Source organism: Podarcis raffonei, chromosome 12 (genome assembly GCF_027172205.1).
Source record: "Podarcis raffonei isolate rPodRaf1 chromosome 12, rPodRaf1.pri, whole genome shotgun sequence".
Classification (NCBI taxonomy): domain Eukaryota; kingdom Metazoa; phylum Chordata; class Lepidosauria; order Squamata; family Lacertidae; genus Podarcis; species Podarcis raffonei.
This window is the reverse complement of record NC_070613.1, coordinates 46,516,138-46,538,571: the sequence shown is the minus strand read 5'-3', so window position 1 is coordinate 46,538,571 and position 22,434 is coordinate 46,516,138. Positions and strand designations below refer to the sequence as shown.

At 43.2% G+C, this 22,434-nt stretch overlaps 1 protein-coding gene across 3 annotated transcripts in view; it reads left to right on the top strand.

The window, feature by feature from the left end:
- CPNE4 (copine 4) overlaps positions 1-22,434 on the top strand; it is a 204,957-nt gene that overhangs the window by 43,251 nt on the left and 139,272 nt on the right. For all 3 annotated transcript variants that reach the window (XM_053409655.1, XM_053409656.1, XM_053409654.1), the window contains exon 2: positions 21,429-21,611. In XM_053409655.1, the coding sequence (XP_053265630.1) occupies positions 21,432-21,611 (180 nt within the window). In that variant the 5' untranslated portion in view covers positions 21,429-21,431. The remainder of the gene's footprint in view (positions 1-21,428; positions 21,612-22,434) is intronic.

Genomic DNA, 22,434 nt, shown 5'->3' with positions numbered 1-22,434 from the left:
CTTTGTGCACTCTGGAGAAGCTATTAGGTCTGCAAATTCCCTCCACTTTTGTCGAAAGGCGGAATAGCAGTTTTTTTTATTTTTTTAAAATCCCAGTAGTGAATGGGGAGGAAATGTAATAGATATGGACAGACCCTAAGCTGAACCAAGCAGCCAACAAAATGCCTCAGACTGAAATTTGGTGGTAAACTGTTATTAAACATGCAGTCAGTGGGCTGTGGGGAGAAGGTGACCTGGAGCTGCCTAACCCAAACCACTGAAAATCCAAGTTGACCCAAAGAAGAACTTTATTTTATTTATTTATTTTTTTAAATAATATTTATTAGCATTTTCAAAAAACAAACAAGAACAAAAAATAAACAGAACAAAAGAAAAATACAAAAATACATAACAAAATTAACCGACAAAAGAAAAATAGAAAAAACACATAAAGTTATCGTTCTTAACCTTATTTCTCAGACTTCCTCACATCTCCCCTTCTTGTATTCCAATTTAAGTTGTCAGTTCAGCAAGTCCTTGACTTATTTCTTTACCTTAACTTATACATTTATTCTAACATACCATTTTTTACTTTACTTCCTTTTTTCCATTTCCTCCATTTATTTTTAACAATCTTATTTTCAATTAATTTAAAAAAGAAGAAACCAATTTTACCTTATTTAAAACACACATCAATACTTATACCTCATTAACTATTCTTAGACCTTTTTCCTAAAGTCGACCAAAATTTCCCTTCCACGATTTACCCAATTTCCTTACCACTAATTAAAAGTAAAAAAAAAAAAAAAACCAAATTATCCTTATGTGCCCTTTGGATTCCCAACCTCCACCCACCCTTTTCCCGGTTCCAATCCCCGACCAATGTCCATCAGTCTTTGTGTTATTTATTTAACCTGGAGACCTCACATCTGAGGCCCTTTTATCTCTCTCAGTTCCTTTCTGCCGGTCTCTTTGATGGTCCTTAATGTTAAACCCCAAGTAGAAGAACTTTATTTTAAACTCCTTTGTGAAATAACAGTACTGCTTTTTAGTTATCCATTTGAGAACTCAAGTAGTTTGAGAGCCAAGGGTAGTAAAGGATTCTCAAACTACTTGTGGTCGTACTAGACTTCCTTATCCAAGCACCCTGTTTCTCTGGTTTGGAATGTGAATTTCTAGAGGTTGTAAAGTTTGGCCACATTTCTCTGAAAACCATTTCTCTGATAAGCCCTAAACGGCCTCGGTCCAGTATATCTCCACCCCCATCGTTCTACCCGGACACTGAGGTCCAGCACCGAGGGCCTTCTGGCGGTTCCCTCACTGCGAGAAGCCAAGTTACAGGGAACCAGGCAGAGGGCCTTCTCGGTAGTGGCGCCCTCCCTGTGGAACGCCCTCCCATCAGATGTCAAAGAGAATAACAACTACCAGACTTTTAGAAGACATCTGAAGACAGCCCTGTTTAGGGAAGCTTTTAATGTTTGATGTATTACGGCATTTTAATATTTTTGGGGAAGCCGCCCAGTATGGCTGGGGAAGCCCAGCCAGATGGGCGGGGTATAAATAATAAATTATTATTATTATTATTATTATTATTATTATTATTATTATACCGTATTTTTCACTCTATAAGACGCACCAGACCACAAGACGCACCTAGTTTTTGGAGGAGGAAAGCAAGAAAAAAAATATTCTGAATCTCAGAAGCCAGAACAAGAGGGATTGCTGCGTAGCGAAAGCAGCAATCCCTCTTGCTGTTCTGGCTTCTGGGATAGCTGCGCAGCCTGCATTCACTCCATAAGACGCACACACATTTCCCCTTACTTTTTAGGAGGGAAAAAGTGAGTCTTACAGAGCAAAAAATACGGTAAGTTGTATCCACATTAGAATGTAAACTGAGCTTCTGGTGATTCCCAGTGTTTCACTACTCCCAGAAGTGATGGTCACCAACTTGAATGGCCTCAAAAGACGATAAGGCTTTCAGTGGTCACCATGGTTGTGCTCCACATCTGGGGTCAGAGCCAGTATGCTTCTGAATACTAACTGATGAAAACTGGAGGAGAGGGGCTCCTTGTGCTCAGGTCCTGCTTGCAGGCTTCACATGGACATCTAGTAGGTCACGGTGTGAACAGGATGCTGGGCTTAGATGGGCCATTGTTCCGGCAGGGCTCCATTCAGGTCCTTAAGTATAGCTTTAAAACACCCAACATCTATACCAAAACTCACTGTCTGAACAGTCAGCATCCTGAGATAACTCAAGCTCCATTCTGTCTCTTCCTTATGTTCCTGTTTCTTCACACATACACTCAGTTTGATGATATCACCTTCAGCTCAAGGGTTGGGGGAAGAGAAAGGTGGGAGAAGGAAGACATGTCCTCTCTCAGAACAGACCCTGGTTGTTTTCTCATCTGTTAAAGACATGCTATCGAGAGCCATCGGCTAATATGAATAGCAAAGATAAATTGCTGAGGAATTTTGTCAGGATTATTAACAGATCCAAGACTGACAGTCTGCACTGGGGCTGCAGATTCACCACATATTTAAAGCACAGGACTTTCCCCAAATAATATCTGAACTGTAGTTTTCTAAGAGTGGGGAGAACTGTAGCTTTATGATGGGTTTCCAGAAACCCTGCCCCGGATTCCCTTGGGTCCAGGCCAGCACATAGCTGTCAATGTTTCCCTTTCTTTAAGGGAAATTCCCTTATTCTGAATAGGATTCCTCGCAAGAAAAGGGAAAAGTTGACAGCTATGGGTCAGCATTGTGAGTATGGGCAGTGATGTTCAATGTTCAAGGACCCCTGAAATATGTCTTGGGGGAAGTGAAGGTAGTAATAGAATACAGCTCAGTGTGGGGCTTTTGGGGTGGGGGCTTATGGAGTCGCTTTTCAGGAGGGTCTCCTAATGGGTTTCAAAGTTTTAGAATTGAACTTTGAAAAAGTGAGGTTTTTTGGGGGGTGCGGTGGTTGATTAGAGATCACCCAGTCATTTCAAGGCACATAAGGATTAGAACTGCAATCAACCCAGTCCCATGCTGGCACTCTAATCCATATGTTGTTGGACTCCAACTCTCATCATCCTGAGATAGCATGCATGGTCAGGGATGATGGGACTTGTAGTCTCTCCCATCTCTTTACTTACCGTATTTTTTGCACCATAACACTCACTTTTTTCCTCCTAGAAAGTAAGGGGAAATGTCTGTGCGTGTTATGGAGGGAATGCCTACGGGTGGCGGGGGGGATCTGCTGCAGTCGTGAGCAGAGGATCCGTGGTTTCCCTTCCTTCCCTCCTCCGTGGCTCGCTTTGAAGCAGCAAAGCCGGAGAAGAGCCGCTGAGTGGGGAGGAGAGAGGAACAGAGAGCCTGCTTCTTTAAAGGAGCAAAGCGGGAGAGGAGAGGAGCCTGTCCGGTTGGTTCCTTTAAAGCAAGCAGACTCTCTGTCCCTCTCTCCTCCCCACTCAGCTGCAAAGTTTTTCAGCTCGCTAAGCCGGGGATGAGTGGGGAGGAGGGAGAAAAGCAGAGCCTGCTTGCTTTAAAGAAGCAAAGCGGGAGAGGAGAGGAGCCTTCTCCCCTTATACCCCTCTTCTTCATTATTAGCAGCATCCTTCTCCACCCACCCCACGCGTGCTCCTTGTCCCTTGAGTGCTTTTCCTTCCCTCCCCACTTAAAACGTCGTTACAAAGCACGGATCCACATGGATCCTCAGGATTTTTGCACTGGGTCACCCCAAATTCACCATCAGATCACATAGCACGTCCATGGCTACATCTTGCACCAAAAAAATCACGCACCCACTGTTGCCTGGGGCCGCACTGGTGCTAAAACATGCTTACAAAGCATGGATCCACATGGATCCTCAGAATTTTTGCATTGGGCTACTCCAAACTCACTGTCAGATCACATGCCTGTGGCCACAGCATGAACCACAAAAATCATACATCCACTGTTTCGTTTAGAATATTTTTTTTCTTGTTTTCCTCCTCTAAAAACTATGTGCGTGTTATGGTCGGGTGCGTGTTATAGCGCGAAAAATACAGTACTTTATTATGATTCTGATACCATTTCAAAGTAATGCGAGGAAGCGATGTGCAATAAAACCAATACATAAAATAGATTGCAATACAAATCCCAATTGAAACATACACAGATGTATGACACCATGAAAAGCTACATCTGCCAAAATGATCTCTGAAGTTTGCGGGCTTGTGTTGGGGAGCCAGCATGATGCAGAGGCTAGAGTGTTGGACTAGGACCTGGGAGACCAGGGTTCAAATCCCCACTCAGCACAAAGTGGACTGGGCTGACTTTGGGAAGTCACTGCCCCTCAGCCTACGCTACCTCACAGGATAAAATTGGGGTGGGGGAAGAGCCATATCTGCCACCTTGAGCTCCTTGGAGGGAAGGTGGGATAAGAATGTAATAATAAATTATTAAAAATATAAATAAGGCGTGTGATGGTTACTACCACTAGAAGAGTAAGAAACAGACTATAACTCTAGGCATTCAAGAAATTAGGTACAATAGGGTGGTGAATGGGGAAACCGCTGCAATGATAACCAAGCAAATGGATGCTCATATTCAGGGGGAAATGCTTACAAGGTGAATCCCCTCTTCGTCTCTGGACTCTGAGATGAGTTGATTCACTTGTAGAAACCATTAAAGCAAAATTTGATCCTGAAATATGCAGTGGAAATGCAATCAAGTTGATAAGGGATACACTCCATTTCTCCTCTTGCTGTATAATTACGTTTCCAAGATCGTCCAGGGGCTCTTGTGTTGTCATAGTGACAATATCTGCAATAGAAAATATGTCTGATGGACATCTGTTGGCTATCTGTTGTTTCCTAATTCACATTATATTGGGCAACACCCCCCCCAAATAGACCAACAGCTCTGCCCTCATAGGAGACAAGCAGTTGGCTAACTTCATATACTGTTGATTAGAGGGGCAGATTTGCTGCTGACAGCACTCAGGTGCGACCTTTATAATGAGAGAGAGAACCACTAAAATGGAAGAGAGATTGGATTTGCTCTATGCTTTCCCTCTTCAGCAGAGATAACCCTGGTGCTGTTCATATTAGGGCTGGCTAAGATTGACATGAGTTTTGAGCAGCTAAGTTCACAGGCTTCCACTGCTTTTCTAGTGCTGCACAATATTTTTTTTAGGTAGTTAACACCTTGAAAAAAGGACATAATAGAGTTTGAAATGGCAACCAACACGAACAGGGGTCTGGAGAAGCTCCTGTTACAAGATTTGGAGCCCTTTAAGGGATGCGGGTGGCACTGTGGGTTAAACCACAGAGCCTAGGACTTGCTGATCAGAAGGTCAGCGGTTCGAATCCCCGCAACGGGGTGAGCTCCCATTGCTCAGTCCCTGCTCCTGCCAACCTAGCAGTTCGAAAGCACGTCAAAGTGCAAGTAGATAAATAGGTACTGCTCCGGCGGGAAGGTAAATGGCGTTTCCGTGCGCTGCTCTGGTTCGCCAGAAGCGGTTTAGTCATGCTGGCCACATGACCCGGAAGCTGTACACCAGCTCCCTCGGTCAATAGATGAGTGCCGCAACCCCAGAGTCGGTCACGACTGGACCTAATGGGCAGGGGTCTCTTTACCTTTACCTAAGGTCAAAAGAAAGAAGTTAGTTAGGAACGGGTGCGGGTGTAGAGACTATGTCAGAGGTGTATACAATTATGCATGTTGTGTGGAAAGTGGATAGAGAGACATTCCCCCCACCCCCAAAGTACTAGAGTCATTGAGTAATGGCAGATTCAAAACAACCAAAAGGAAGGACACATTTGCACAGCGCATAAGCTATGGCGTTTGCTGCCACAAAGTATAGTGATGGCCACCAAACCGAATGGCTTTTAAAAAGCGTTTCCTTCCAAATTGCCATCATTGACATAGGTGAACCTCATGCCACATACATTCACAGCCTTTAGGGGAACTGAGAACTGAGAACGATAAAAACAAACAGAAATGGTTGAAGTTCAAATAGGCAAATTGATTTTTTTATTGACGTCTGCTGCTCAGGGTTGGGAAAATAGATCTAACCGCAGATGGAATTTTACCTATGAATTTTGAGCATGTCACCGCGTCAACCCTCCCGTTTGAGTTCTGTCCTACAGTTATTTCCTCTCTCACTCTCAAGCAGTATTTTTTCCTGAATGAGAGCTGTATCATAAAGAATTAGTACAGCTCTCTCTGCCTCTCTGGTGACAGGAAATAATAATTTTAGTGCAGATCAATGGATTGTTGTTGTTGTGCTGTATTTCTGTCTAGTTAACATTTCAGCCAGTCTCTCAAGGACCTTGTTTGATATATCCAGGAATGGGGGGTGGGGATGAAAAGTTTTTAATAACAGAATATTCTAGAATTGATGTAATGGGAAATGCTGAACAAACATACGTAAGATTTGCATCCTTCCTTTAGGAAGTGTCATGTGCATCACTGATGTGGTTAGGACTGGCTATAATGTCTGCAACTGACAGGCTAAATTTATGAGTAACAATAGAACTGAGCTGTGTATAAAGGACAGATGGCTTTGAAGTTGAATTTTTCTTTCTTTGAGTGTGGGGTTGTGTTTGATGGCATATAATGTGTCTGGTGGAATGAGAGAGAAATGCTTGACAGGCTTGAGGTTGTTCAATTACTTTGAAGTTCAGCGACTGACAGCATACCTCCGAAAAAAGAGAGAGAGCAAGATTTTCTTTTCTCTTAATCCTGATGCTGCTGCTATTGTTGAGCTTTCGTGTAAAATTCTGACTGGGGTTATTCAGAAGCTGCTTCTGCTCAGGAAGAGCCAATAAAAATTTAAGCTATTTTTGAGGTGAACAAGGAGTATGAGGTTTATGGGGCAATGCCAAGGACTTATTTTCTTTGTAGGTTTGTCAACCACATATTCTATTGCTGGTTATGCAGGTAGTAAGTGCAAGGTGCCAGAACTCTGGTATTTGGTTATAAGCATCTTTGTGATTGTTGGCTTTATTGCAGGGCTAGGGAACTTGTGTCCAGGCAGATGTGGTTGGACTCCAACTCCCATCAGCCCTAATTAACATGGCCAGTGGCCAGGAATGAGGGGAGATGGAGTCCATCCATCCCTGCTCTAGCTAGTAGGCTGTGGGACTAGTAATTTATTGTGATGAAGAGCAACTAAAGTACTGTACGTCTGGCTTAAACCCTGAACATCTGTGTCGACTGAAAGGAACCTGCAATGGCACAGTTGAAATAGCATCATTTCCAGAGGCATGCTATGTTCCCACACTGTAAAATATTGGAGGCAGAGTGCCCATGTGAAGCCCTGGATTCCACCTGATCTTAGCCCTAAACCTCCTGCTGTCTCCTGTCCATTTTCTCTCTGACAAATGCCCAAATCCAAGTACACGGTTGTCCATCTAGATCAGGCTTTCTCAAACTCGGCTGTCCAGATGTTTTGAGACTACAATTCCCATCCCCAATATGATCCATTGCATCTGCACAAGCTATTGAATCACCTGTAAAGCTAAGACTTGGTGTTTCTGGTAGGGCAAATGGACTGACTTATTAATTGCTGCTGCTGTATGCCAGAGCTTCAGTTTCCATCCTACACGATCTAAATCAGCAACCCATGTGCTGCTAAATGTGCAGAGATTGTAGCTTGCAATCAGCCCGAGTTTTGCAGCCAAGGCGGCAGGGTGGGTGGAGAGGGTATGGAGTGGCTCATGGTGGTGATTGGTCAGATTGTCCTTTACTGGAATGCACTGCATTCAAAAAGCAAGTGGATTGGTTGGCTTCAAAAAACTTTAAAAAAAATTATTTATTTTTTTAAAAAAATACTTTGACAGGGAAGGGAAATAAATGCACGAGTTAACATGTCTTCTCAGCTGGGGCTAATTTTGTGATGCCTGAGAGTATTTGCTTCTTGAAACTTAATGGAACTTGGCAATGTGTTCAGCAGTTTGTGTTCAGCAAGGAGAAATGAGTGTTTCATGGCTTAGGTTTACTGCAAAGGATGTATTCACAAATGGGCTATGCAACAAAATTTGGCATGCTCCTATTCACTAATCCAGTCAGCTGTGCCCCTCTTCAGAACACTCCATTCCATCTCTCCTTCTATCATGTTTTCTTCCCTCCCTGTTTCCAGTCAAGTCAGAATTACCGTATTTTTCACTCTGTAACACGCACCCGACCATAACACGCACGTAGTTTTTAGAGGAGGAAAATCCGTAGGCATGCCACCCGTAGGCATTCCCTCCATAACACGCACAGACATTTCCCCTTACTTTCTAGGAGGAAAAAAGTGAGTGTTATGGTGCAAAAAATACGGTATGTAGCCACTGAGTGTGCTTTTATTCACTAAACTGTTTGGGATGTATTTCCCCATTTGTTCCACCCCCTCCTTTTTTTGTAATCCTCCAGATTTTGAGTTTACCTTGAGCTTACCTCTGCGGCATCTCTCTTGTGCATGGCTACAAGAAAAACAGGCCCTCACTGCTGAACACTGGAAATAGAAGGATATGTGCATCTATATAGTTTAAGATAATTAGTATCCCACCAATTGGGGAAATATTGGGATTCGATACCCGATACTCTGTGGGTTCAGCCTGGATGGCCAATAAGACTCCAGTTGTCAAACAAGACATTTATTTAGGCATTTCAAGGCCAGTGCGACACAGCCTCAACCAGCAAGTAATTAAGGGGTGGCACCCTGAATATGGGGGGAAAAAATCACATGCATTTATACATTTGCAAGCAAAGGGAAGCAAAAGGGTAGCTATGTCCATGTATGGCAGTGCGTCTTTCTGCTAGCTTCTACTGGTTTAATCACAAAACATAGTGACTTTTTATATTTTCTTCCATGCTTTGTCCTAAACAGTTATAGCAGCAGCTCCTCCAAACATATCTATTTGTCCTTCTCACATGATTATCTTGCAAACCCAACCTTCACGTTCCAACCTTCACATTGCCCACATACATTTCAACTTTTAATGTTATTATTTCTATATTTTTCCTCCAACACACATTTCCACCAATAAGGATATAACTTGCAAGACCCATGCTCAGATAGTTTTCATGTTATACAGTGGTACCTCAGGTTACAGACGCTTCAGGTTACAGGTTCCCCTAACCCAGAAATAGTACCTCGGGTTAAGAACTTTGCTTCAGGATGAGAACAGAAATCGCGTAGCGGTGGCAGCGGGAGGCCCCATTAGCTAAAGTGGTACCTCAGATTAAAAACAGTTTCAGGTTAAGAACAGACCTCCAGAACGAATTAAGTTCTTAACCCAACGTACCACTGTATATGTTCTACAATGTAGCATAGTCATTGAGTGCCTTACTACCTCTCTGAAGGTTGTGAGGTTTACTTGAATTCATATTAGGATGGTTGCTGTCAACCCAAAAAATCTAAATTGGGTCCCATGTCATTTTCCTGGTGAAGATAAAGGCAGTTTGATATCATAAGGAAAACTTTTTCAGTAGGTATTGAGGGGAAAATACCAATCAATTTCAAAAGACAAGAAATAAAAGAGTGTGATGTTTTTAAAATCCACAATAACCAACTCTTTCATTATGCTACCACCATTGCTAGATAATTTAATATATATATTTTTAACTAGTGTGTGTGTGTGTTGCTGATGTACAGCTTCCAAATCTATGAAAGGTTTAGCATGGATGGATAACTCTGTGTAAACATTCATGTTCTGCTCTTTGACCAAGAACTATTGTGTTACTGTCAGTTTCACCAATTTGTTGAGCACTGCCTGAGCAATCATTTGTGTGGCTGTCAGAGGCAAGCCTTCTGCCAGTAACATGCCATGCCCTTTTGTTGAATTATATTGTGTTTTTCAATATTCTGCAACGCTTTGTGTCAAGAAATACAAAATGAGAGCACAAGAAATATGAGTACCAAATGTTACTGTGTTAGCAGGTAGAGTTGCTCTGTGGATTATTTTTGAGACTTCAACACTGAGGGTGTGTGTGAGAGAGGTGGGGGGGAGGAGAGAAAATAAACAACTAAACTACACATATATGTGCCATGTTATATTACAATTAATAACCAAGTGATTAGCTATCTTCAAATGGAATTAAAAACCTAGGTAAATATATATGTTTCATAGCAGCCTCCTCATATTAAAAGAGATACAATTTTTAGGGCCACCACTGAAAAGACTCTGCACCCTATCTCTAGTAATCTGTGCCAGATCACCATTAGCCTCCTATGGTTAAGGGAATACTGTATTCAGGAGAACCCAGGCACAGACCTTAATTGGCATGGTCCAGAATTGGACACTTTTGGTTCAGAAGAGGTACTGTGGGATGTAAAGAATATTGAGAACCAGGAGACTTTCTCCCTAAACCATCTTAGGAAATAATCACTGACGCAATCTTTTTGTAGAGCAGAGCTTTCCAAACTTTTCATGTCGGTGACACATTTTTTAGACATGCATCATTTCACAACACAGCAATTCAGTATTCATAGCAAACTGGAGGTTAAACTAACCATTTTCCAGCCCCGGCAGCAGCGTGGGGAGTGTTCACCCGACACACTGCAGCCGACACACTCACGTGACACAAAGTTTGGAAAGCTCTGTTGTAGAGCCTTCCATAAATGAGGAGGATGAATCCCAAAGAGCCATGCTTCTTGGATCCCTTGTCCCTGAAAACATTTTATTGCCTAAATAGATTCTTCTTACTCATCCCAGAAACTAGTTTCTGAGTATCCCTGCTTTACAACAAGACTAACTCAGGGACGCGGGTGGCGCTGTGGGTAAAAGCCTCAGCGCCTAGGGCTTGCCGATCGAAAGGTCGGCGGTTCGAATCCCCGTGGCGGGGTGCGCTCCCGTTGCTCGGTCCCAGCGCCTGCCAACCTAGCAGTTCGAAAGCACCCCTAGGCGCAAGTAGATAAATAGGGACCGCTTACTGGCGGGAAGGTAAACGGCATTTCCGTGTGCTGCGCTGGCTCGCCAGATGCAGCTTTGTCACGCTGGCCACGTGACCCGGAAGTGTCTGTGGACAGCGCTGGCCCCTGGCCTCTTAAGTGAGATGGGCGTACAACCCCAGAGTCTGTCAAGACTGGCCCGTTCGGGCAGGGGTACCTTTACCTTTACCTTTAACTCAGGGGTAGCAGGAGAGCTATCAACTTTGCCTTAATGCATGCCAGCGAAACAGATCACTTACTCCTTTCACTGAGGACTGATCTTCTCAAGGCTACTCAGACTTCCCCAAAGAGGGTGAAGCTTAGAACATGTGTCTCTGTATGAATATTTCAACCTTCGGTAGACTTTATACCAGTGGTGGATCTGCTCTTTAGCTCAGGGATGGAGATGTTCTTGGACTGCGGATGCCAACAGTTCCAGCCCCCATGTCCAGTGGTTAGATGTTATGGGAGCTGTAGTCCAGCAATATAATGAGGGCCATGGCTCCCCATCGCTGCTGTAGTTGTCACCATCTTGATTAGCTTTGGTATTGTCAATAGCTGCCACAGTGTGTTGTTCATACTAGTGTCCCACTGCATGCTTCTCACTGGCTGCCAAGTTCTGCAACCCACCCAAAGCCAGGGCTGCAGATACTCCACAGTTTTGCACTATGATGCCATACAATGATTCCCCTGTGGAGTTTAGTCACAAACAGATTAATATGTGTCACTGTTATTTGTACAAGGTTATGTACACTGTGGAAAGTCCCTGGGTTGTATTCATCTAAGTCGCTGTGCAAGTGGAATGAATTCTGCTTTCACAATGGGAGATTCCCCTCCTTTGTTGGCATTTGGAGTTATAATTCTCAGCAGAAGTGGAAGTTTACTGTATCATTGTTGGAGGAGCATGTTGTTGTTGTTTAGTCGTTTAGTCGTGTCCGACTCTTCGTGACCCCATGGACCAGAGCAAGCCAGGCACTTCTGTCTTCCACTGCCTCCCACAGTTTCGTCAAACTCATGCTGGTAGCTTCAAGAACACTATCCAACCATCTTGTCCTCTGTTGTCCCCTTCTCCTTGTGCCCTCCATCTTTCCCAACATCAGGTTCTTTTCCAGGGAGTCTTCTCTTCTCATGAGGTGGCCAGAGTATTGGAATCTCAGCTTCAGGATCTGTCCTTCCAGTGAGCACTCAGGGCTGATTTGCTTAAGAATGGATAGGTTTGATCTTCTTGCAGTCCATGGGACTCTCAAGAGTCTCCTCCAGCACCATAATTCTATACTGCCAGCTGAATTCAGCCCACCAAGGGTTCAGATTCACCCTGTAAGGTTGTTCTCCCCAAACATGAGGCCATATGTCTCCTCCAGCACCATAATTCAAAAGCATCAATTCTTCGGCGATCAGCCTTCTTTATGGTCCAGCTCTCACTTCCATACTTCACCCTAAATATCATCACACTGAGACTCTGTGTTTAGGTAAATAAGAAAGCTACGTTTATTACAGGAAATACATGCATGACTGGAAATATCCTAGTTTTATCTAACTAAGGTGGAGATCCTTTGAGTTCTGCTTGCTCTTCTCCCATGGTGAGGAGGAAGAAGAAAGAAGAAGTAGGAAATGAGGTTAGGAACCCCAAGTCTAGCATCTGAGGGAGGGTCAGCACAGGTTTGGCCAGAAAGGACAATCTGGGGAGGTTCTTCTCTCTGTTCCCTCTTTCCCATACTGACACATCAGCCTTCCAGCATCGTTCTCCTCCTTTATCTGCCCCTTCTCCAATCTTCTCCTGGGTTGGTGCAATGAATTCATGCGGAGGTGAGGAACAGGAAGTTCCATTGCATGAGTAGACATCAATTAATGACTTAATTGGATCCACCCATTGCTTAATAAATGGATTAATATCTCGCTGAGCAGTGAAGAGCATCTTTTCAGGCACAAATGCTTCAACAGGATCTGGGCAGTATTATCCAAATTGTCTATTTTGTAGGATACAACAGATTAGCAAGTGAGTTGCCACTTGGCAAATGCATATCAGTATTGACCCACAGATTAAGCAGTAACCTTTATATTGATTACCACAGTCTCAAATCAAGCCAGGTCTTTTGCTGGTTATGCAGGAAATTTGCAGCATCCGTATTGATTTTATATTTTGTGGTGCTACAAAAACTCAGGTGAAATAGGCACTGTAGTTTCAGCTCAGCTTCAAAATACAGTGACCCATTGCCTTTACTTACTTGAGAGTTGAGCTGGATTAACAAGCCTAGTTCTGTTGGCATCAGATGTCTTAATTTCTTTCCATTGTGGCGCTGTCTTATCACTTTCTATTTCAAACAGCTGGTTAGATGGTAATGAGTCCTTTAACATTGTTAGCGATATGTATATTTCCATATGCACGGTTTGCACTTTGTTCTAAGACCTTCTACCCTGCTGTCCAACTGCATTAGCTGCCGTAAGAGATCTTCTTAGCATTCACAATTATGCAATTGCCAGTTCTTCTCATCTTGTCGTCTTTCTGAATTTATTGATGTTGCTCGTTTTGCGAAGAGCTCTTTCCCTCTTTCCATAGATGTCATTTTAAATAATCATCCCTGATTGTTGCCTGAGTTGCACAAATACCAGCAGGATAAATTAATTTTTCATGGCACTGGCCTTTTCTTTGGAAGGATGTTGCTCACCTCTTGCCTTTTCCATAGTAAGTGTTAATATATATTCCATTTAGTGCTGACAGTTTATACTTTGTCCTCATTAATGGAGATAATTTTAATAGGCTGCAGCATTACTGCCATGGAGATTGATCAGAGCTGGTCCATAAAGAATACATTTTCAGCTCTCCTTACATGGTTGTCTTGAATAGTAGATGATAGAAGATCCTTTGCCATTTAATGGATGTCAGCTGGTAACTGTGATGTTAAATGGTTATAAAATGCTGTGTGTGTGTGTGTGTGTGAGAGAGAGAGAGAGAGAGAGAGAGAGAATGAAGTATTTAAGTGCTGTTTTAGAAAGCACTTTAATAGAAGCTGGAATGATACTAAGACTACGGTGCTATCTAGCTCTGTATTGTTTACTCTGTCAGTGGCTCTTCAAAGTTTCAGGAAGGGCTCGCTCCTGCTCCTATCTTGGACCTTCTACATGCAAAGCAGATGTTCTACCACTGGACTACAGCTCTTCCCCTACAGGGCAAAAAATCAGCGATGAACATTTACCTAGGAGTAAGTTCCATTGCAACTAGTGGGACTTACTTCTCAGCCAACATACATAGAATTAGACTGTAAATCAGGAGTTCAAGATAATTTCAAAAAATAATAATGAGGAACTGAACACAAACAGAACCAAGGGGCTCAACTAAACTGAGGACAGAACTTCACGTTACACCAAGAAACACAGGCCTCCCTCTTCCTCTCTATGGATGCAGAATAAAGGAAATTAAGGAGTGTATATTTTGAGGGATATATGCGAGAACGAGTGCTTCGTGCTTCTCTCACCTTCCACTTTATCCCTGTGAGCGATTTACCTCAGAACTCTGTGCCAAGCTTATTTCTAGTCTCCAATCCCACAATGTATTGTGGGGAGAACGTCAAAGCAGCCAAAGGGTTCAGAACCCTCCTAAATATTGCGCTGTGCTCCCTGCTACATTTTCCAAATTCCACGAACACATCCATTGTGAGCAGTTGGTGGACTAACAAGTAAATTTATTGGAGCTGGCCATGGTGCTGAACTGTTACTCACAGTTACTATACCACTGCAGACATTACCAGGGCAGAATGTAACAAATGCCTGCGTTGAATGTCTATTATGCATACCTCTCTGAAATGAAGAGAACTTGCAAAAGTGAAAAGCATGCTAAAGGAATCTGAAAACTGCTTTGTCACACAGGCAGCTCAAATCATGTCAGTTTGGTTAGTGAGTCTGCTCAAATGTGGATTTATAGCTAGGTTTTGTTGGTATTACATTGTTTTGCTGTATTCTACTGTGCTGTTGTGTCTTTATTGGAGTAATGGCAAATGATGGAGAAGAATCTGATGGAAGAGGATTTTTCTCTTAAGGTGGACAGGGGGGAACTGACTTGCTAAGCAGTACACAGGCTTGTGTTCAAATCTCATTCGTTCTAGGAAACCCAGCCAGATGGGCGGGGTACAAATAATAAATTTTTATTAAATTATTATTATTATTAGTTGAAGGCTCACTTTGTTGTTACAGAATCTCTCAGAATAAGTGAACTTTAAATATACAGAAAAGTATCAACATGGGCTCTGACGATATGGTCTCTGAATAAATTGCTTAACCTCTGTGATTTGCCATCTGTAAAATGAGTTGACAGGAAAGTCATACAAATTGACACTGGAAAACTATTTGGGGATCATAAGGAAGACATTGCTTCCAAGCCATTGTTGTGTTATAATTACGTTGGGAAGGAGCACTGAGAGCACTGAGATGGACTTTTGCTTCAGTGGGTTTCTGTCATTACTATGCATGAAAATGTGGCGGCCTTTCTTTCTGGCTGATGATTTGAAGTCATTGCAGCATACGTTTATCCAAAACATGTCGCAGTCTCAAAGTAACATTTTCAAACAGGACACAGAATGAATATGTAGTCCGGCCGGAATGAAGGTATTCATTACATCAAACTCACAATACTTTCCTTTCCTCACAAATATTCTTCCATCTGTTCTCTTAACAAAACTATCCATTCTCGAAGCCCTGCTGGTAATCAGGCATGGAGTGGAGCAAGGGTCCACTTTCTCTGCAGTAGCCCTTGCCTTTGGATTGACCTCCCCTCAAAGGTGCATCTCGCCACAGCATTGGTGTCATTTCATAGGCAGGTAAAGACTTTTGGGAAGTGGTGAGGTACATTGGACATCTGAATATCTGTCGATACTGCTGGTTTTATTTGCAAACCAAATGTCATATCTTGTTTTATGTTTCAGTTTTATTGTTTAGTCTTTGGTTTAGACTGTGTATACTTGTGCCAGGAGACCTTTGGTTGAAGAGTGGATTATAAATACATTTAATAAGTGAATAAGTCACTGGAAAACGTCATACACTTAGGACACTTCAGGGCATGGTAGACATGTAGGCAATAGGTGCTCTGAATTGGACCATTGGGCATCTTCAGTAATCATACCAAATACTGCTTGTCCAGCTGGACTTATAAAATAAGACATGGTACAGTGACCAAGGTGGTTGAAAAGGCTATGTCAGTGCTAAACCATTAACCTAAGGCATGTGGCTGAATTTCCAAGCAGCAGTTCTAGGCCACAATAAATCTATAATGTCACTGCTCTGGTTTTCATACTCAAAAGTAAATCACATTATTTGAAAGCATGTGCGACAGCAACACTTCTACCAGCTACCATTAAAATAAGGGCCACTATGGTGCTCTCTGAGTCTTAATTTGTACTGTTTTTCATTTGGCAATTGTAGCTGTTCAGTTGTACTTTAAGTTTGATGTACTCTGTGCAAAAATTGCAGCGGCTGATACAAATAATAATAATAATAATAATAATAATAATAATAATAATAATAATAATAATAAATAATTTATACCCACCCTCCCCAGCCAGGGCCGGGCTCAGGGCGGCTAACAAGCAATAATAAAAGCAAGTTGAATGAATACAACTTAACAACAAGATTAAAATACAACATTAAAATATTGAAACAATAAAATATTAAAATGCAGCCTCATCACAGGAGGAGAAAGTAAAAAGAAAAAAGTAAGAGAGGGAGGGAATCAAATTGGCTCCAAGTCAAAGGCCAGGCGGAACAACTCTGTCTTACAGGCCCTGAGGAAAGAAATCAGATCCCGCAGGGCCCTGGTCTCATGAGACAGAGCGTTCCACCAGGCCGGAGCCAGTGTTGAAAAGGCCCTGGCTCTGGTTGAAGCTAATCTAACTTCCTTAGGGCCCGGGACCTCTAGGGTGTTGCTATTTATGGACCTTGAGGCTCTCCGTGGGGCATACCAGGAGAGATATAAAATAAATTTCAATCCGTCATGTGTCTCCATCAAGTGTGTCTAGGAGGGAGAAGTATGAGGCAGGCAGGTAGATTCTAATTTCTCGAATTTCATGTGCCCCCCCCCCCCGGCCAAAGAAACTAGTTTGTATTTTGTACTTTGGCATCTATACTCAGATACAAACAAACAAGAACAATCCCTAGCCTTGTTGATTACATATTTCCTTCTTCCCCAGTAAGGATTTTTTTTCTTTTACATAAGGTTTTTTTAAAAATAATAATAATCCTTTTTTTGAATCACCTTCTATTTGTGTGTGGGTCTCTTTTTCAGCTATCTCTTCTGCCATGAGGTGTGTCACTGGTTAATGAGAAATGACTCTGTAAGGGAGTCCCTAGGTGACATGATGTACCTTTTTCCCTGATGAAAGAAAGGGAAAATGAAATCAACGTGGCAGTGAATGAAAAATGCATTACGGTGTGACCTAGAGAGGACACTTCCTTCTCAAACCCATCATGTTTCTGTACTATCTCCGTCTGAGAAATACTAGCTTCTCGCCAGGGAAGGACTGAAGGAAGTGGCTAATAAAATACTAATGTGCTGGTGAAATATTGGAGGGGGAAATACTAAAGCAAACTATAATAACAGCTACTCGTACATAATTGTCCATTTAAGATGCAGCAGAATATTTCACTTATCTGCCTTTTATGCAGTCTGGTTTGGGTGTGATCAAGGGTGCTATAAAATACAGCGATGCATCGGGTTACAGATGCTTCAGGTTACAGACTCCGCTAACCCAGAAATAGTACCTCGGGTTAAGAACTTTGCTTCAGGGTGAGAACAAAAATAGCACGGCGGCAGTGGGAGGCCCCATTAGCTAAAGTGGCACCTCAGGTTAAGAACAGTTTCAGGTTAAGAACAGACCTCTGGAGCGAATTAAGTTCTTAACCCGAGGTACCACTGTACTTTTCGTATCCTCCCAACTTCGATGCATTCGAACTTTACTGGAATATTGCAAATTAGTGATTACACTTAAGGGCCAGTAGCAAAGGGCTATTTGGTCCTCCTGCCACTTCTTACTCCATTTCAGTAATGTAGGAATAAAGTGACTGGGTCATGGGAATCATAGAGGAAGAACCACAAGCCTCACTCTGTCCTTGGATGCTACATATAGAAGGAGTAGGTTAAGTGTATAGCATTATATCAAGGAGGAGAAAAGATATTTATTATATCCCAGCGGAATGAGGCAATCAGGTTCTGTTCCTTGGAGAGATTTCCCTCCACCTCTCCTGATACTGAAGTCATCCAGGTTGGTTTGTTTTTAGGTGTAATCATTACCAGCCCTATTGCAGTACATTTCAAGAGTCTTGTGAGATTGGAATGATGCAAATGTTAACACCCCATCTAATCTGTTTGGAAAGGTGGAACAAGTGCAATGTTTTAAATAACCTAGAATGTAGCAGAATGGGGTGATGATACTCTCCTCACCCTCACACCCCCCACCCCACCCCCTTGCTCACTTGAGATGGAAAGGACACAAAACTTTCCAATAATTTTGTAACTCTGAAGCTGTGGACATCTATCCCCTAGCAAGTTTCAAAATTCAACACTCCCTGATGCCTTTGCCTTGACATACTGGTACTTTAGCAAGACAATCCCCACCAGTTAACGGCCAACCCATAAACCAGGGTTGTTGAAGCTTTTTCTGGCCAAGGGCAACATTCCCTCTTGGGTAACTTTCTGGGGGCCGCATGGCAGTGGAGGCTGTGGGAATAGTGGATATGGAGAGAAACTCTCCATCCTCCATCCAGGCAAGCAAACTTCAAAGCCCTCTCTCAAAGGTAGATCTTAAGCCTTGTCTCACACAGAAGGGGATGGGCCCTCCCAGCTCCCAGCTCCCAGCTAGGAGCTTCTCTTTCTTCTCCCACCCTGGGAGGTCTTACCTTCTATGCCTCTTACACAGGGTCCTTCAGCAACCATCCATCACCTTTATGTGAGTACCCTCATTAACCCACAGTAGAGGACATTGAAGAACAAAACAAAGCAATAAACAAAAGCAAAGTAGATAAGAGAAGAAAAAAGGGGGAAAGGAAGATAAAGCTTATTTTAAAAATTAAAAGAAAAATTCTGATTCTAGTATTTGTGAAATACAAGGGCACATTCCAGCCAAGTGAAATCACTAGACAAGAGTGCAGAACCAAGTCAGTGTGGGGTGTGACCTGGGAGCTATGGCTGAGTTTCTGCAGCCCTGCCATAAATTCATAATAACGCCAAGGATGCTTATTTAAAATCCAATGCAATAGCAACCTGTGAATGTGCAGCTGCATACATTCTGGTGAGAGGTTTTTTAAAACGTGGAGATTCAACAGCCAAAGAATAACAGCCCACCTATCCCCAAGAAGAGGCACGTTGCAATAAAGCCGGCGCCCATGCACAGAGGATGCATTGCTGCCACGAGAGCCCTGGAAAGAACAAACAGCTCCCCAGATTTGGCTGGGAGATGACCAGTCTTTGTTGGAGAACAAGTTTTGTTCAGCACACTTTCACAAGCATGATTCCAGCAATCATTACAACCGCCATGGAGAATCTCTGGCTATTTGTGATGGCTACTTGTCCAGGATCAAAGGCAGCATGCCTCTGAATACCAGTTGCTGTGCAGCACAAGTCTTGTGCTCATCGCTTGGCTCCTGGCCTCTCCCTGCACATCTGGTTGGCCACTGTGGGAAAGAGAATGCTGGACTAGATAGGAACCCAGGAAGGATCCTCTTATGCCCTTAAGTTATTATGAATGGTGACGTAAGGGAAAATGCCAGTAGTTTATCTAAGGCCACCTGCTGCACTCATGGATAAGCTGATATTTGAATGGAAGATTTCTGTTCCAGCTCATCCTTCACAACACTGTGCTTTTTGCCGCTGCTATTTCTATACCAACCAAATATACCAACATCACTTCAAAATATCATTGTCCTTCTGCATTCTGTAAGTGACCAGTTTTATTGCATGTGTGACGGATATGAAGCATGAAAGTCACTGTCAGTATTGCAACTGGGACTTGTTGTTGTTGTTTAGTCGTTTAGTCGTGTCCGACTCTTCGTGACCCCATGAACCAGAGCACGCCAGGCACCTCTGTCCTCCACTACCTCCCGCAGTTTGGTCAAACTCATGCTGGTAACCTCGAAAACACTATCCAACCATCTCGTCCTCTGTCGCCCCCTTCTCCTTGTGCCCTCCATCTTTCCCAGCATCAGTGTCTTCTCCAGGGAGTCTTCTCTTCTCATGAGGTGGCCAAAGTACTGGAGCCTCAGCTTCACGATCTGTCCTTCCAGTGAGCACTCAGGGCTGATTTCCTTAAGAATGGATGCGTTTGATCTTCTTGCAGTCCATGGGACTCTCAAGAGTCTTCTGCAGCACCATAATTCAAAAGCATCAATTCTTCGGCGATCAGCCTTCTTTATGGTCCAGCTCTCACTTCCATACATCACTACTGGGAAAACCATGGCTTTAACTATACGGACCTTTGTTGGCAAGGTGACGTCTCTACTTCTCAAGATGCTGTCTAGGCCTGTCATTGCCCTTCTCAAAATTCCAGCTACTCCACTCCACCACACTACCTCTCCCACTCCAATATTCCTGTCTCCTCGCCCCGGCAACAGACATGAGCAATTAGTACTCAAACCTCGCTATACACACCACAGATTTAGATATCCAAACAGCTGGACCTGTGTGTCCTCTAAACAAATAAGCAACCTTAAAATTTCCCATAGGAATCAATGGATATCATCAACTTGTTATGCAAACATTCACCTAACAAATGATTTCCTGAAAACACATTGTGTTCAGGTAGTGAGATCTGTGTGTACATCAGAGTAGTAGGAGCATAAATGATAATTTCATTCAGGGCCGTCTTAAGCATGTCCTGCGCCGTACTGCAAAGATCCCTCCAGCGCCCCCCCGGCAACTCCAAAACAAGGGAGGGGGCGGTGGAAAATGTCCTCTGCCTCCCCCACCGCGTGGTGGTGACGATCAAGCAGGAAAACGTGCTGGCGGACATGCTCTCCGATGTTGGAGCGCCCGAGAAAGCAGCCCAGGAAGACTGCACTCTGCCTTTTGCCAGGAAGCAGGAGGAAGACAACGACCGGGAACATGGCCGTCTTTAGCTGATGCAGAGGCTTGGGAGGAAAGCTCCACGCAGCTTCTATCCTAAGCTTCTGCAGGGATCACGCTCCTTCTGCGGAGGCTTGAGAAGGAAGCTGCATGCCCGCCAGCCATATAGTTGGCAGGGTGCAGCTGGAGGGCATGCAGGGAAAGGGGAGGTTGCCGGCAAAGCCGCGCAGCTCCCCCACTTGCTAGGGCGCCCCTGAGAGGCCGGCGCCCTGGCGCAACGGACCACTAACACCAATGAGAAAGACGGCTCTGATTTCATTGATTTATCATGTTCGGGCCCTGAGTGCCATTTGGTTTTGTAACCAAAGACTGTACCGAGCAAACATGCTTGGTTTATTGGTTAGAAATTGTCCCTCATTTGAGAACTGAAGATTCTTGGAGCAATCTCCCTACGGATACAAGAATACAGTGTTCCTGTTTAAAAGTGGTTTTACCATTGAACCTTTCCCTCTTTTTCCACAGAGAATGCAGAAAATGAGCAACATCTATGAATCAGCGGCCAATACTCTGGGGATCTTTAGTAGCCCATGTCTGACGAAGGTGGAACTGAGAGTCGCATGCAAAAGCATATCAGACAGAGATGCCCTCTCCAAGCCAGATCCTTGTGTCATCCTGAAAATGCAGTCGCATGGGCAGTGGTTTGAGGTAGGTGTCCAATTAAACATATATTGGAGGCTTTATGTGTGTGCAGTTGACTTGATATCCTGCTGAACTACCCATTGCTGCTGAAAACTATTAATCAGTTCTCTAGGCTGCAATCCAGCAAGGCCCTTTGGGGAGCCTGGGGATGCTAAGGGCTTACAGGCACCAATATGCTCTGCTTAGTTTTTGGGCGAGCATCAGCCCCTTTCTCCCCTTCCTTTTGAACCCATCAGGGTTAGAAAGCAGCTTATAATATGACAAAAGGAATCTGCTGCTTGGTGGAAAAACAGGTTTTATGTTTTTAAAAAATCCCCACTTCTAACTTATATACATCTTGGTAGAGGAAAAATAAAGATTTCTGCAAACTGTCTCACTAAAGCATTTCTGTAACTCATTGATTTCAAATGAGACTTAAGCTGAAATCAGGGAGGACTTAAGTGCTTTATTTTGCTTCAATTGTTCCTCCTATAGACCAACTTATTTGGGTTATGTAAGGAATGATGGTGAGAGGAAGAATCAAGAGTGCAATTCCTTTTAGAGATTTTATATTCCATGCACACTTATTTGATAGCCCATTGTGCTCAGTGGGATTTATTTCCAAGTAGAAATGAATAGGGTTGCAATGCAAGAAGCTGCATTATTTCCCCAATGTTCCCAATGATAAAAATACTGTATGCATGACCAAGAATGGAGAAGAATTTCATTTGGTCTGCACATTTAATTCACACCTCCTAGATTAATACACAGATCAGAACATACTTATCCTTCAGATTTTGCGCTTCTCCAGATTTCACAATACAATTCTTTGCTCAAAAACATTCACCCA